This window comes from Tenrec ecaudatus, chromosome 18 (genome assembly GCF_050624435.1).
Source record: "Tenrec ecaudatus isolate mTenEca1 chromosome 18, mTenEca1.hap1, whole genome shotgun sequence".
In the NCBI taxonomy this organism is placed as follows: domain Eukaryota; kingdom Metazoa; phylum Chordata; class Mammalia; order Afrosoricida; family Tenrecidae; genus Tenrec; species Tenrec ecaudatus.
This window is the reverse complement of record NC_134547.1, coordinates 28,937,478-28,952,801: the sequence shown is the minus strand read 5'-3', so window position 1 is coordinate 28,952,801 and position 15,324 is coordinate 28,937,478. Positions and strand designations below refer to the sequence as shown.

At 59.5% G+C, this 15,324-nt stretch overlaps 1 protein-coding gene across 2 annotated transcripts; it reads left to right on the top strand.

Moving 5' to 3' along the window:
* Positions 1 to 3,126: 3,126 nt before the first annotated feature.
* LRP3 (LDL receptor related protein 3) lies at positions 3,127 to 14,478 on the top strand. Of its 2 annotated transcripts, XM_075538027.1 has the most exons (7): positions 3,127 to 3,740; positions 5,416 to 5,463; positions 9,965 to 10,103; positions 11,274 to 11,488; positions 11,831 to 12,950; positions 13,490 to 13,622; positions 13,822 to 14,478. In XM_075538027.1, the coding sequence occupies exons 1-7, from the start codon at positions 3,668 to 3,670 to the stop codon at positions 14,407 to 14,409; spliced, it is 2,316 nt and encodes a 771-aa protein (XP_075394142.1). In that variant the 5' UTR covers positions 3,127 to 3,667; the 3' UTR covers positions 14,410 to 14,478. The 2 variants fall into 2 exon arrangements, with proteins under 2 accessions (XP_075394142.1, XP_075394143.1); XM_075538028.1 differs by lacking the exons at positions 3,127 to 3,740; positions 5,416 to 5,463 and adding an exon at positions 7,617 to 8,762.
* The last annotated feature ends 846 nt before the right edge of the window (positions 14,479 to 15,324 follow it).

The following is a 15,324-nucleotide window of genomic DNA, read 5'->3' as shown; positions in this document are numbered from 1 at the left end:
GGAAGTATTTATCTTTCTGAGACCGACTAACTTTGCTGAGCATGCCTTCCAAATTCTCCCAGTTCATGAGCAGTAAATGTCTAATTCTTGTTTCATCTCTGGCTTTCATACAAGAGTAGTTTAGGGGACAAACTCTGAGCATGTGGTCTGAGAAAGCTTTAATCCTAGCACCCACAGATCATTTGCACCCACCAGCAGTTGGCACTACCCTATTCTGGTCACAAGGGGAATTTTGTGTGCAGAATAGGGGTGAGGGCAGGTATCTGAGGGACAGCCCTGGAACCAATGACAGCAACACGGTCCTAGAGGCACACTGGGAAAGCAAGGTATTGCTGCTGGCTGCCATCCTCTTAAATCAGCTGTAATGCATGACCATCCTTTTGCACACTAGGACAAGACTGCTGCATCCCACAGGATTTTGTTTCATGGGCTGATATTTTGGAAGTTGATCACCAGGCCTTTCATCTTAATCTGCCCTAGTGTGAACATCACAGTAACACATAAGCCTCTAATGACAGACGGGGACAGGTCACAAGAGGTGCATTGACTGGGCATCAAACCTGGGTTTTCTGCATAAAAGGTGAGATTTCTACCACTGAGCCTCACCTGCCCAAACAAGTCGCAACCCTTAAGCCAGAGCCAGACTTTCTGTCTTTGCCCGCTCTGCACCCTGGAGCCAAAGCTGGAGTGATGTACTCATCGGTTGATCTCAGTCACTTGCTTGCAGGGAGCAGAGTCAGGAGTGCTGATTGCAGGAGCCTGATGGAGGGATCACTAAAGGAAACGGAGTCATGGCAACAGGAAAGGAGCCTGGCCTCATCCCTGTACCTGGCTCTCCTAGGCTTCAGACCTTTCCACAGCCTGTCCTCCTGCCAGTAATGTTCAGTCTCCTAGCATTTGCCCAGCTGGCTTCTTGTCATTCACTCCTCAGTTCAAAGGTCACCTCTAATAGGTTTGCCTGTTCTGCCATGTCCCCCAGTCCTCCTCCATCCTGTCTCTGTTCTCCACTTCCTCCAGTGCACTGCCATCTGCTTCAACCATAGTTGGTCCACTCCTGCTGATAGGTGCAACCAGAGCTTCTCTCGGTGATCAGGTCATGGAAGTCCCACACCACCCGGTAGGAAGTAGGTCCGTGGTTCATCCAGCTATACAGCATAATAATGTGCTGGTTTACAGCCGCAGAAGCTTAGTCACGGTATAGAAGCAGCAGGGATGATAGAAGGAGTCATCGTCTTTCCCTGGGGTGGGGGGTGGGGGAGGGACAGGTAGAGGAAGTTAACTGAATGGGGTTCTGCAGGCTGAATAGAAGTTGCCTTTGAGGCAGTCTAATAAAGGCGAGTACTTACTGAGTGCTTGCTCTGTGCCAGGCGCTGTTGTAGATGCGTTATGGGTGTTTAGGGTACAAAAGAGATGCCAATCTCAAATTTAATTTAAGGAGAAAATGATTGAGTCTTAAAAGGGACAACACCACAGACACATCAGCTGGATGAGGGAGGTCATTAGCACCAGGTGATAATGGCCCCTGAGCAGTACAGTCGGGACTCTAGTTAAATAAGGCATGGAATGAACAAAACAGTCACAGATTCATGATTGGTGGCAGGCCAAGACATCACAAATACAGATGGACTACAGAAGGGGGAATGGGACTGGGACAGGTACAGTGTTAAGGGAAGAGCTTGAAAGATTGGTCTAGATCAGTGGTTCGCAACCTTCCTCATGCCTCGGCCCTTTCATACAGTTCCTCATGTTGTGCTGATCCCCCAACCATAACATTATTTTCCTTGATACTTCATAAGTGTAATTTTGCTACTGTTATGAATTGGACAACCCCTGTGAAAGAAGATTTGACCCCCAAAGGGGTCACGACCCACAAGTTGAGAACCACTGGTCTAGGGCCTTCTGACCAAGGCTGTCAAGACAAGACATGACTCATGACTATGTGAATCCCAAGTACTGTCCATCAAGGACTTGGGCTTGCCCAAGAAAGCCCCTAAGGGAGACTGTCCCTACCTGGGCTGGCTAGTGAGGGCTGAGGTAATCAATCCACTTTCTAATACACTCTGCCTAGATTAGCTACCTCAGAAGGAATTCAACGGAGGCTTAATCTTTGTGGGAGTTCTGCAAATGGAATTTGGGCTGACTGCTACACGGGTATTAACTCTTACAGCTCTTACTACAACTTAGTGAAGTAGAAAACTAGATATTGCCCTGCTCCTATTTACAGAAGAAAAAACTGAGCTCAAAAATTAAGCAAGCTCGCAGTAGGATGTGGAATTAAATAGAAGCGAAGGAACAAGCATACCCAGATAAATGAACAAATGTTTCTCTAACTTTTCTATGGAAACCGTGTTGGCTGGCCCAATGGACCAGGGTTACTCTGGTTCTGTCTGCAACTTGTTAATCTCTTAGGCATCACGGGGCAGGCTACCCCACAGCCCCATGTTAGGGACCTTTTGGAGACTTCTGCTGTCACATGAAGGTACCCTGGTGGCACTGTGGGCGAGACATTGGACTGCTAACAGAAAGGTTGGCAGTTCAAACTCACCAACTGCTCTGCTGGAGAAAGATGAGGCTGTCTGCTCCCGTAAAGACGACCTTGTACAGAGATGGCTATGGATCAGAATCCGTTTAGTGGCTGTGGGCTGCATTTGACCTGGACTAAGCTGTCTCCCCACAAGTGGTCTCCAAACTGTGTCTCTGTCTCTTCTAGACCCAGCGCCTCCGTTGGCCCCAGGCTTGAACAGCAGGCTCCTTCTTGTTGCCCCAGACCCCTGAGAGTGGCTGGGTGGGCTCACAAGTTCCCTCAGTGTGATCGCCAGCACCCCCTCACAGGCCTTGCTCTGTCCATTGTGGGTCATCTTAGTGATGGAACAGTTGGGCTGTGCGGAATGGAGGTGGGAGTGGGGTGGCGTACCGAGGGCCAGGAACCCGACAGGCGTTAGCCCCGAGTCAACCTGCGCTGTTGCACTCATAGGGTCTCTAAACAGTCCCAAGTAGACTGACTGTCACGCTCTGCCAATAGTCACCTCTCTCCCATGCCCAGCTCAGCCTGGCTTGGGAGGGACGTCTTCGAGGGTGGGAGGCGACCTGGGGCGTGCTGAGCTCGAGCCCAAGGGCCTGGGAGAGCGGGTCTGGGCCAGGGGTGCCCCCGCCGCGCCCTCCAGCCCCGCTAGGCGGGGCGCGCGCCCCCGGCCCGCCCCAGCCGCCTCCCCCCACCCTGTTAGCGCCACTGCGGCTCGGCGGGCGCGTCACGTGGCTGGCGCGACGCGGCCTCCAGGCCGGGAGGGAGGACCGACAGACGGGCCGACGCACCAGCGGCGGCCCCCGGCCTGGCGGGCTGGACGCAGCGCGGGCGGCTCGGGGGCGCCGAGGCCGGGCGGGCTGCGCGCCGTGGGTCATGGGCGGGCCGGGGCAGGCTCGGCGCAGGCCGGCGGCGGCGCGGCGCCCGGGGCTCGGGGGTAGCCGCGGGCGGGGGTCCTCCCTGGTGGCCGCCGCGGAGCCCCCGCGGGGCCCGTGACGCCGCAGCCGATGTGGCCCCGCGCGCGCTGCGGGCCTGCACCGCCGCCGCACAAAGACGCCTCCAGCCCCGGGGCCGCAGCCGCCGCGGGAGGCCGAGCCGGCCGGAGCCCCGGTCAGGAGTTGGCGCCCGCGGGCTGCCGGCCCCGGCATGGAGCAGCGGGCGGCCGCGGGTCCGGAGGGGGCGCCGGGCGCCCGGGCGCAGCTCGCCGTCGTCTGCCTGGGTGAGTGAGCCGCGCAGACCGGCCAGGGCCGGGCGCCTCGTCCCGGCTGGGCCCCGGGCCCGGGCCCGCCCCTCGGGTTCCTTCCCCGGAGCGGGCAGCGCCGTGACTCCCGCCCCGGGACTCCTCGGAGCTGGGCCTTGCGCTTCCCGGTCGCCCCAGCCTTCCCGGGAGCCTCGCCCTGCAGGCCCGGCCCCGGAGCCTGGCCCCGCCCGCCCGCAACCCAACCGCGCCTGGGCGCGCGGGCGCCGGGGAGCCGCAGGCGCCGGGCTGCTGGTCGGAGCCCGCGGCCCCGGGGCGGGGGCGGCGGCCACTTTCAGCGAGCGGGCTGCGCTCTGCCCGGCAGTGGTCCGGCTCTCGGGAGCTGCGGACAAAGGCGAGGCCGGAGGGTCTGAGGTCCGAGGCTCCTTAGCCAAACTGCTTCCGGTCGCGGTGGAGAGAGGGGAGGGGGCGACGGCCAGCCTGGAGACGGGGATTCTAAGTGCAGAGCAAGAGCAGCAGCAGCAGACACCCCCACTCCCCACCCCAACCCGCGGAGAATGGCACCTGCTTTTCTTTTGTGTCTTCTCAAACCCTGCCAGCCAGGCCTGGTCGGCCCGGGTGGGGAGGTGGGGTGGGTGTTTGGGGCCAGCTGGAGGACCTGGCACCTGGGCCTGTCTAGGGCTTGGGGGCAGGGAGGAGTTAAGCCCTCATCTCACATGGCTCCTTTATTTACTAGAAGGAGGCCTTTCCTTGTGCTGAGGGCGATTAGGGGACAGGGGCCCTATGGTGACACTGATGAGGGAGCTGCTGGCCTGCCAAACTAGCGAACACACCTGTCCTTCCCCCAAGAAACCATGGATTGGGGGAAGGTCCCTATGTAAGGTGGTGGAAGTCCCAATCTGATACTGGCTGTTTGTTCTGGACTCAGAATGTCTGTGTGCTGGCTTCCCTAGGGAGACAGGCTCACAGCTTCTACAGGCCCTCAGGGTACATAGGTGTCATGAGAAAGGGCAGTGCTGGGGTGCTGACCCCTCCAAGAGGCTCCATGCTTCCACTGGCATCTGGGGTGTCTCTAACCCCAGGAAGCTGGGTTTGTGCCTCTCCACCTACCCCTATCCTCATCCTGAGAAGGAGCTTGGTCCTGGAGATCCCACAGGGGAGCAATCAGTGAGAGCAGAGGTCATATCCTGTGGAGGTGGCCTTGAGGTGCACCCTCTGCCCCTGACTGGAGGTCAGCATGGCACACTGAGGAGGACCCTGAGTGGGGGCCCAGGGCACTGCTGCCCCTCTTCCCTGGCTGCTGAGTGGACAAGGTGCCCTTTAGAGCCTCTTAGCAAGAAGCCCTTCAAAGTGTAAGGAGCCCTCCTGTCTTGCAGGGCCTGGGCCCCTTCCTGATCAATGGGTGGCTCAGACCTGAGGCTCCCTCTTTCCCTCCACCAAATCTGAATTCCTGGCCTTGGGAGCAGATGGAGCTGACCATGCAGCCAGGCATGTGCACTGGACCGCTGGGGCCCTCACCACGGCCACGCCAGCAGGACCAGGTGGGATGAGGACTCTATCTCAGTGCCTTGGGACTGGTCTCATGAGAAACCAGTCATGGGTTCAAGATTGGCGTCCCCTGCCCTCACTAGGACTGCTGACTGGCCCAGGGTGGATGTCCCCAACGCCTGCCTGACCCTCTTTGTGTCCCCCACAGTGAACTTCTTCCTCAGTGGGAGGCTTGGCAGCGCAGTGCCCGCCATAGGTAAGTACGTAGAAGGCTTTTCTTCTTCTCCCCTCCTGCCTGCCCTCTGGGTTAGTGACCTCCTGACTTCAGCCTGACCATCTAAACTTTTTCAATCTCAGTTTGGTCACTAACAGCAGTCCCAGGTGCATTTTTTCAGCATTACAAAGGAGCTGTTTATTTTCTGACAAGCTTAAATGGGTCTTTGAGCCTCAGTTTCCTCTTCTGTAAAACAGGTAAAATAACAGCATCAGCCTCCCAGCCCGAGGAGCCCTGGTGGCATAGTGCAGTCACATGTTGGGCTGCTAACCACAAGGTTAGCAGTGTGAATCCACCAGCCATTCTGTGGGAGAAAGATGAGCTTTTCTGCTCCCACAATGAGTTCCAGCCTCAGAAACCCTGGGTAACAGTTCTGCCCTGCCCTACAGGGGTTGACTTCATGGTGGTGGCTTTGGGCTTGCTTTACTCGGTGAAATGAACAACCCAGGAGGGATGTTTGCATCAGGCCCAGGGTGGCCCAGTACCACTGGCAAACTACAGGGCCTGCACATGTGACAGACTGTGCCCCCAGAAGGTGTGGGCTCCCGGGCTTTGCCCTGTCAGTTTATCTGTCCATCCAATATGGTTCTTTGGACATAGGCAAGAGGTTGGAGCAGGGAGGAGGCAACCAATGTCATCTCTCTGCAGAGGGGGCTGCCGGGGGCACAAACACATCCATCTAGGGCAGAGGTTCTCAACCTGTGGGTCATGACCCCTTTGCGGGTTCAAATGTGACCCTTTCACAGGAGTTGCCCGATTCATAACAGTAGCAAAATTACAGTGATGAAGTAGCAACGAAAATAAGTTTATGGTTGGGGGTCACCACAACATGAGGAACTGTATGAAAGGGCCGAGGCATCAGGAAGGTTGAGAACCACTGATCTAGGGTTGAGCAGGCTGGGGGCAAATGGGAGGCCCCCAGTCTGGATGGAATGTGACATGTTTGCTGTGTGGTTGGGTTTCTAGTTCTACTCTGTAGGTCCCCACTGAGCTGACTCCAGAGTTAGGACCCGGAGCTCTCAGTGGGGACCTCTACTGGCCACAGAAACTGCCATCACCAGTTGTCACCAGACTGGGTGCTCTGTTCTACCCACCAACTTTATTCACTGATGGCCCAGCACTGACCCACCCTGCAGGGCATCCTTCCCCCTCGACCAGCTGCTCCATCTGTTCATCTCACTTTCTGGGAGAGGCCTGGCCCAAGCCAGGGGTTTGTGCTCAGGAAGAGGTGGGGGAGGGTGTATGGGTGTTGCCACTTACAGACATGAGCCCCTGGCTGGCTCTGCAGCAGCTGCCGAGAGTGGAAAGGTCCCCTCATCGACCTAGGGAAAGACGAGGATCGAAGGGTGCCAGTGGCTTCATGATTCCCAACTCTGGGAAGCACCATTCCCTTCATGTCAGTGGTTGGTTTTGTGGGTTGACCACAGGCAGTGTGGTTTGGGGGTGGGAGGCTAGGGCTCTGGTACTCCTAGGGTGACCTCTGACCTCTTTAGGGTTGCCAAGAGCCTGGAGAGCTGCTCTGGGAGACCCGAGGCTCCATGACCCTGCTCTGGGGGTTGTCTCTAGGAGTCTGGCTGCCCCTCTCTGGCACAGCCGCTCCCGAGGGCCCAGCTGGCTGGCTGGACTCTGTCTCAGCGATGTCAGACACTGACTGGGTCAGGAGCCCCACCCCTGCACCCCAGCTCTGGGCTCTGTGACTGCAGGCTGCCCTCCACTCACCTGCTCAGTTCCCGGAAGAGTGCCTCATGCTCAGCTTACACACCTGGCAAGTTGGCGAGAGTATTGATCTCCCAGGAAATTGGATCTGAAAATTTTGCTTCCTTAGGCCTTGCTCATGTCCTCCCAGATGCATTAACGCCTCTTTGGACCACGCACCAAGGACACTGGCCTGATTGCACTCCGAGTCACTTTCAGCTACTCCAACAGAAGCGTGGCCCAGCTTTACCTCCGGCACCAGCTAAGACAAGGCAGACACCCCAAGCCCTCTCCCTTGCTTTAGTCTTCCCAGCTCGACCATCCCCACAAACACAGCCCTCTGACTGTCTTCACTGCTACGGCCATGTCCTCATTCTTCTTCCTCTGACCCAGGCCTGGGGGACTCAAGTCCTACCCATATACTCTGCTCCCTCGTAACCCCAAGTTTGCCTACAACTGGCCAACTGGCTGAAAAGTTCCCAGCTATCCCTGGGGCCCATTTTACTGAGGGGCAGGCTGGCAGCATGGGCGCCAGACCTGAAGTTATGGACTGATAGCCCTGCTGGCATAGTGCTTATGCTTTGGGATGCTAACTGTAAGGTCAGTTGTTCAAAACCACCAGGCTCTGAGAAAACAAGACCGGGCTTTTTAGAGTTCCAATTATCCTGTTCTACAGGGGCGCTGAGTCAGAATCGACTCCAGGACAGTGAGTTTGCCGTGGATTGTCCCCTGCCTATGCCAGGGTCCTGGGGGGTGGTTGGAGAGAGGGTGAACTGTCTTCACAGAGTGCTGAGGCAGGCTGCCTGAGCCAGTGACACCTCCGGGCCCCCAGCCGAGGGTTCCTGTGAGTCACAGTGGTCAGTGAGTTTGGTTTTGGTGTTATGGTTCCGTGTTGGGCTACCTCCAGGTCAGCAATTCGAAATCGCCAACCTATCTGTGGGAAAACAAACCAACCAGGCTTTCTATTCCCATAAAGAGTTACAGACTCGGAAACCCATGGGGCAGCTCTACCCGATCCTGTAGGTTTGCCTTGACTTGGAATTGACTCGGTAGTTTCTTCCCTGCCTGTGCCAGGGTCCTGGGTGGGGTGTTGGGGAGAGGGTGAGCTGTCATCACAGAGTGCTGGGCTCAGGCTGCTGGGCCAGTGATGCCTCCAGGCCCGTAGCTGAGCAATGTCATTCAAGAGCCCCTGACCAAATCTCCCAGCTCTGGGCAGGCTGGTGGCTGCAGAACCTGTGGTCTTGGCGACCCCCTTGCAGAGATGAGCAAACAGCCAAGTGGCATTGCTGGAGCCACTGTGGGGATTGTTGAGCGGGAGCCATCTAGTCACCGGCTCCTGGCTTGGGTGGAGGTTTCTGAGGCAGAAACCTGTGGTTTGGTGAGCAGAGGCCAGAGGAGTGACAGGCAGCAATGGTGCCTTGTGGAGCGAGAGAGCCTGCTCTCCCCCAGCCTCTAACAAGGGCAAGGGTCTATGCCTGTACCCCATCAGCTGTGGTGGGCACTGTCCCAGGGGCAAGCACATCACCGCTAGCCACCCACTTGAAGGCTGCCAGCATGGAAGAAAGGCCTGAGCGAATCCACTTCTGGTAAGATTGCCTTCCAGAAAGCCCCCTGCAGCAGCTCTGCTCTAGAACCCGTGGGCGTGCCCTGGCCCAGGCGGAGCTGAGGAGCTACTGTCCTGCAGCTTGTGTGCTCCCTTTACCACATGCTAAGGAGATGCTACAAGGTGGCCACACCCCTGCCTTGGTTTTCTGTAGTGATCATGTGTTGGGTTCCCTCCAGGGCAGCAATTTGAGTGAGTGAGCCCCTCCTTCCTGTGGCCCTCCTGCCAAGCACCTGTGGGGGAGGAGGGAGCCAGCCTTCTGCCTTAATAAGTGCATGCCTTCAGGCTGTCCTGCCAGCACTCAGTGTTGGAGGCCCGAGGGCTGGGGCTGACCCCTTCAGGATGGGAGAAAGATGAGGTGAGAGGCACAGTCTGGTGAGCCTGTAGGCGGTTCTGCTCGGTGCTGTGGGCTCGCTCGGCGTTGGAATGGACCCCATGGCAGTGGGTTAGGTTGGGTTTGGGTGTCCCTGGGACTTGACAGGATCTGCTTAGTCTTTGCCCCCTGAGTGGCAAGCACCTGACTCTTGCTTCTTGTATGAAAAACTTGTGGCTGGGATGGGAGTGGCGGGTGGTGGGACAGCAGGCTGGCCGCCTCGTCCTGGGCATGTAGCCTGGTGGTATTGTACCTCTGGATGTTGGGACTATGATGGTGTCATGTAGTGCGATGTTTTTGCTGCTTTCAAAGAAGCTCTGGAGCAGCTGTTGGTGGGCTAGTTTTAGACTCTCCGCCACCCAACGACACCACAGCAGGCCTTGTCAGCAAGGGCTTTAGCCCCCAGCCCAGGCTTCCGACTGCTCAGCTAAGCAGCATCAGATCGGCCAGTCCCCTTACTTACTCATATGCATCGAGCACCTACCACCTGTCAGGCCCGGTGTGGGGGCCTGTGGGAAGGAGGAGGGTGGCTGTGGCAGGGGCTGTGGAGGAGGGGGAAGGGTAGACCACCAAGCTCTGGTGTTGGCAGCATGGGGTGGGCTTCATGGTCCAGTGGGGCGGGAGGCGTCTTCCTTGGCCTGCCCCCCAACCCCCATTCCTGGGTAGGCTGGAGTTCTTGTCCTATGTCATGGCCATCCTGGGCAGGTCTTGGGGTGGGGGTGGCTGAGCTGAAGCTGGGGCACTCAAGCGGCCCCACCCTGGCTTACTGTCAGCCTATGGGGCCGGCATTTCTCAGCCTCACCTCCCGACAGCTGCCTGCAGTGGGAAGCTGGAGCAGCACACGGAACGGCGCGGAGTCATCTATAGCCCGGCTTGGCCCCTCAACTACCCGCCGGGCACCAACTGCAGCTGGTACATCCAGGGTGACCGCGGGGACATGATCACCATCAGGTCAGGGGTCCTGGATCATCTGAGGGGATCTGTGCGGACCTGTGTGAGTGAGCGTGATTGTGTGAGTGCAGACTGTCAGTGTGTGTGAGCGCATGCTCAAGCAGACGAGGAGGAGGCATATGTGAACATGTGCAGCTGTGGTTCTTTCTGTGTGTGATCCCATGGTTCCGCAGCTTTAAAGAGCCAATGTTGAGCAGAGCCGTAATATGTGTTGTGTGACGGCATGTGTGAGCTGTGCCCAGCACCCTGGGCCTGGCTGCCTGAGTTTGCCCGAACCTCTCATGGTGTGTGTGTGGGGGGGGGGGGCGCTTGTCAGTCAACTCAGCATTTCTAAGCCAGCGAGGCTTGCAGACTGGTGGCCATGGTCCAGTTGCCTCTCAGGTGGCCAGGCTAGCAACAAGACCAGAACATGCTCCTGGAGGGGCCCAGAGTGGTCTCGGCAGGGAAGCAGCCAGGCAGAAGGCTGGGTGCTCAGGCAGAAGGCAGCCCAAGGGCAGGCAGAGGGCAGTGGAGTGAGGTCAGTAGAGTAGTTCTGAGGGGTTTAGACCATCTGATTCGGGGCCCTACTGTGGGTTCTGTCTGCTTTAGATGTTCTCAAGGCCAAACCCAGAAGACCGCAGTCACTCCACAACCCAAAGCACAGGGCGTGATGGCACAGCAGTCTCTACCCTATCCCTAGGCCCTCATCTTGCCATCTCGCAAAGGGAGCAAGTGAGACAACTGGATGGAGCCTTTGAAATGTTTCTGTGGCCTGTCTGCCCCACAGCAGCTGGCCAGTGTTCCCTAGTGACAAAAGATCCCCCACCTGCAGCTTAGGTCAGCCACATGGGCACAGCCCCGTCTTGTGGGTGCATGCATGAGTTTGTGGGCCTTCCATGTTGGCTTTGGGGTAGGGTGCTCTGTGTGCTAAGGAGAGGTTCTTCAGAGAGCTGCAGTGGCGTGAAATGTGACAGACACTACACTGTCCAGCTGCCATGATTCTAAATGCCTTTGGACCCCTGGTGGTGGCACGGGGTCCCTCAGAATGGCTGGCAGTAGGAGAGCCAGGCACATTTGGGATACCAAGGTCAGGGGTAGTGGGTGGCGTGGGACGGGTTTCCTCTGCCTGAATCCCACCTGTAGTCACCTCCTGCAGGCCCCGCCCACCCAAGCCTTCCCTCTGCCCTGCAGCTTCCGCAACTTTGATGTGGAGGAGTCCCACCAATGCTCCCTGGACTGGCTCATGCTGGGCCCTGCAGCCCCACCCCGCCAGGAGGCTTTCCGGCTCTGCGGCTCCGCCATCCCGCCCGCCTTCATCTCAGCCCGCGACCACGTCTGGATCTTCTTCCACTCAGACGCCTCCAGCTCTGGCCAGGCGCAGGGCTTCCGGCTCTCCTACATCCGAGGTGACACTCGCATCGGGGAGCGGGGCAGGGTAGGGCAAATGAACCCCCACCCAGGAGCGTGCTGCAGCGCCTCCCCGCACTCACCCAGACCATCTGAGGACAGAGTGGTGGGTCACTGACCCCCTTAAATTTGTCTAGAGTAGGGGCGGGGATTAGCCCAGACCCACCCTCATTGGGGGAGGGGTTGCCAGCTCTCCCTGACCAGCCTTTCTCCTAAAGTTGTGAGGGGCAGAGACCTGGTGAGGAGGGGCCCAGCCGCCCCCACACAGGAGAGAGACCCTGTTTGCCCCTGGCCAGTTGCCCTCCCTTTCCCCTGACCGGCTGCATCCATCTGTCTTGCAGGGAAGCTGGGCCAGGCGGCCTGCCAGGCTGACGAGTACCGCTGTGACAACGGCAAGTGCTTGCCGGGCCCGTGGCAGTGTAACACCGTGGACGAATGTGGGGATGGCTCGGACGAGGGCAACTGCTCAGCCCCCGCCTCGGAGCCGCCAGGCAGCCTGTGCCCCGGTGGCACCTTCCCCTGCAGCGGGGCGCGCTCCACGCGCTGCCTGCCGGTGGAGCGCCGCTGCGACGGCTCGCAGGACTGCGGAGACGGCTCGGACGAGGCTGGCTGCCCGGATCTGGCGTGCGGCCGACGGCTGGGAAGCTTCTACGGCTCCTTTGCTTCCCCAGACCTGTTTGGTGCGGCCCGGGGGCCCTCGGACCTGCACTGCACGTGGCTGGTGGACACACAGGACCCGCGGCGCGTGCTGTTGCAGCTTGAGCTGCGGCTGGGCTACGACGACTATGTGCAGGTGTACGAGGGGCTGGGCGAGCGCGGGGACCGCCTGCTGCAGACACTGTCCTACCGCAGTAACCACCGGCCGGTCAGCCTGGAGGCTGCGCAGGGCCGCCTCACCGTGGCCTACCATGCACGCGCCCGCAGCGCCGGCCACGGCTTCAACGCCACCTACCAGGTGAAGGGCTATTGCCTCCCCTGGGAGCAGCCATGTGGCAGCAGCAGCAGCAGCGAGGGTGACGCGGAGGCGGGGGACCAGGGCTGCTTCTCGGAGGCCCAGCGCTGTGACGGCTGGTGGCACTGTGCCAGCGGCCGCGATGAGCAAGGCTGCCCAGCCTGCCCGCCGGACCAGTATCCCTGTGAGGGTGGCAGTGGCCTGTGCTACACTCCCGCCGACCGCTGTAACAACCAGAAAACCTGCCCCGATGGCGCCGACGAGAAGAACTGCTTCTCCTGCCAGCCTGGCACCTTCCACTGCGGCACCAACCTATGCATTTTTGAGACATGGCGCTGCGACGGCCAGGAGGACTGCCAGGATGGTAGTGACGAGCACGGCTGCCTGGCTGCCGTGCCCCGCAAGGTCATCACCGCGGCCCTCATCGGCAGCCTGGTCTGCGGCCTGCTACTGGTCATCGCGCTGGGCTGCGCCTTCAAGCTCTACTCGCTGCGCACGCAGGAGTACAGGTGGGTGGCTGCGCCTCTCTGGGGCCCAGCTCCACATTTCCTGTAAGAAAGCCCACAAACTGTGACCACAGCTTTGGGTTTGTAAACTGGGGTTCAGGCCAAGCACAGGTGGACTTCTGCCCACAGGGGGGTCTGAGCATCTCCAGAGATCCGTGTGGAGGAGTAGGGAGCCCCAGTGCATCATGGGTTACCCGTTGGTCTGCTCCGGAGAAAGACGAGGCTTTCTGCTGCGTGCAGATGGACAGCATCAGAAACCCACAGGGCCAGTTCTACTCTGCTCTGCAGGGAGGCCATGAGTTGGAATCTTTTCCACGGTGGTGAGGATTTTTTGGAATGCCAGCTCCAACGAGCCCTGGAGGTCCTGGGGGTTAGGCATCAGGTTGCTAAATCACCGCCCCCAGCAGTATGTGGGAGAAAGACGAGGCTGCTCCTGTAAAGATGGACAGTCTCTGAAACTTCTGCAGGGCCACTGTGTCAGTGGGTTGAGGCGGCAGTGGGCCCAGCAGCCCAGCCACCAGCTCCCTGCTGACCATTTTTAGGGCCTTTGAGACGCAGATGACGCGCCTGGAGGCGGAGTTTGTGCGGAGGGAGGCACCCCCCTCCTACGGCCAGCTCATTGCACAGGGCCTCATTCCCCCGGTGGAGGACTTCCCTGTCTACAGCGCATCACAGGTGACTAGGGGTCTGCGGGGTCAGGTGCTGGTGGGAGGGGAGGCTGGATGCAGGCCAGACGACTGGTGGAGTGGGGGTGTGACTAGGTGGGATGCCAATACTGTCTTGTGCCTATGGGGGGCGATGTTGACGCCCAGGTCCTGCCCCAGCAGTCGTTCCAGGCCAGGCCACCCCCGTAACTACCGTGTCCTCCCCGCAGGCTTCAGTGTTGCAGAACCTCCGCACAGCCATGCGCAGGCAGATGCGCCGGCATGCTTCCCGCCGCGGCCCCTCCCGCCGCCACCTCGGCCGCCTCTGGAACAGGCTCTTTCACCGCCCTCGGGCGCCTCGCGGTCAGATACCATTACTGAGCGCCGCCCGCACCTCACAGACAGTGCTAGGCAATGGGCTCCTCCAGCCCGCCCCGGGGACCGCCCCGGACCCCTCGGCACCCCGAGTGGGCACAGGCAGTCCTGTGGCGACAGGCGACGGGCTCCCCAGTGCCACCAGCCAGGCATCTGAGGTGGGGCCTTCCATGCCGCAGTCACCCCCAGGCCGTCAGGACGCCGAGTGCAGGCCCACGGATAAGGACAGAGAGACCTGCAGGGACCCTCCGGTGGACAGTCCGGCCTCTGTGGATACACCTTGGCAACCCTGCCCTACCCAGGACCCGCACTCCGCGGCCCCCATTGCCAGCAGCACCCTTGGCCCTCAGCTACCAGAGTCGCTTGGCACCTGCAGGAGCCCCCCGCCACCCTGCTCCCCCATATTGGAGGCCAGTGACGATGAGGCCCTGCTGGTCTGCTGACATGCTGGACACGCTGGTGACTGCCACCGCCCCGCTTTGTAACCAGGGAATACACACTGATTTCTACCATGTTTGTGTAGCCTTCTTTCTTATGGGAACCCGAACCCAGCTTTTCTGCCCACACTCTCCCCACCCTGGGGCTGTGGGTGCCCGGCAAGGAGAGAGGCCTGCAGGGGTGGGAGGGTCGGCCACACAAGCACCTAGGGCCTCCCTCCTGCCTCCCCCTTTACTTGATCCTTCCTGAGAAGGGAGCGGGCCAGGACAGGGATCTCCACGGTGGCAGCCCCTGCGACTCTCCTAGAGGGGGTGACTCCCCTCCGTGTCACTGCCGTCCCTGCAGTGAGGCGGGCGGGTGGGGCAGGGTCTGCACTCTGCACCTAGCCAGGTGAGCACTACCTGTCCTCCCTCAAGGACCTGGCCTGGGTGTCAGGGAGCTCTGCCCCCAGCCTTGTGCTGTGGTAGGCACAGGCACCTGGCCAGGCTGGTGGCCCTGTGCCCTCTGCAGGGTAAGTCTCCTGGCACCAAGGCTGAGAATGTGGGCTAGGGGTAGGAGAAGCCCTGGGGTCACTTGCAGGCCCAGAGGCCCCAAGAGGTCCTTCTGTCTGATGTTTTAGGGGACAGATGTGGAGACACCAACAACTAATCCTCCCAATCCTGTCCCAGGGGCTCAGTTTCCCCATCTGTAAACCAGGAGGTTCTGATGCCCGTGATGATGTATGGAAAAAGAACATTTTCAATTGACCTGCACTGAGCTCTCTTGGTGTTGAGCTGCAGACTGGCATTGAGGGCTCGGGGTAGGGGCAGGTCAAGTGCCTCCCCAGACTCCCTTACCCCTTGGGCTCCTCAGTGGCCCCAGGTGCCAGCTCTGGGTCAAGCTCAAGACCCTCCGTTTCAAAGGGGCGCCCCAAGAGCATC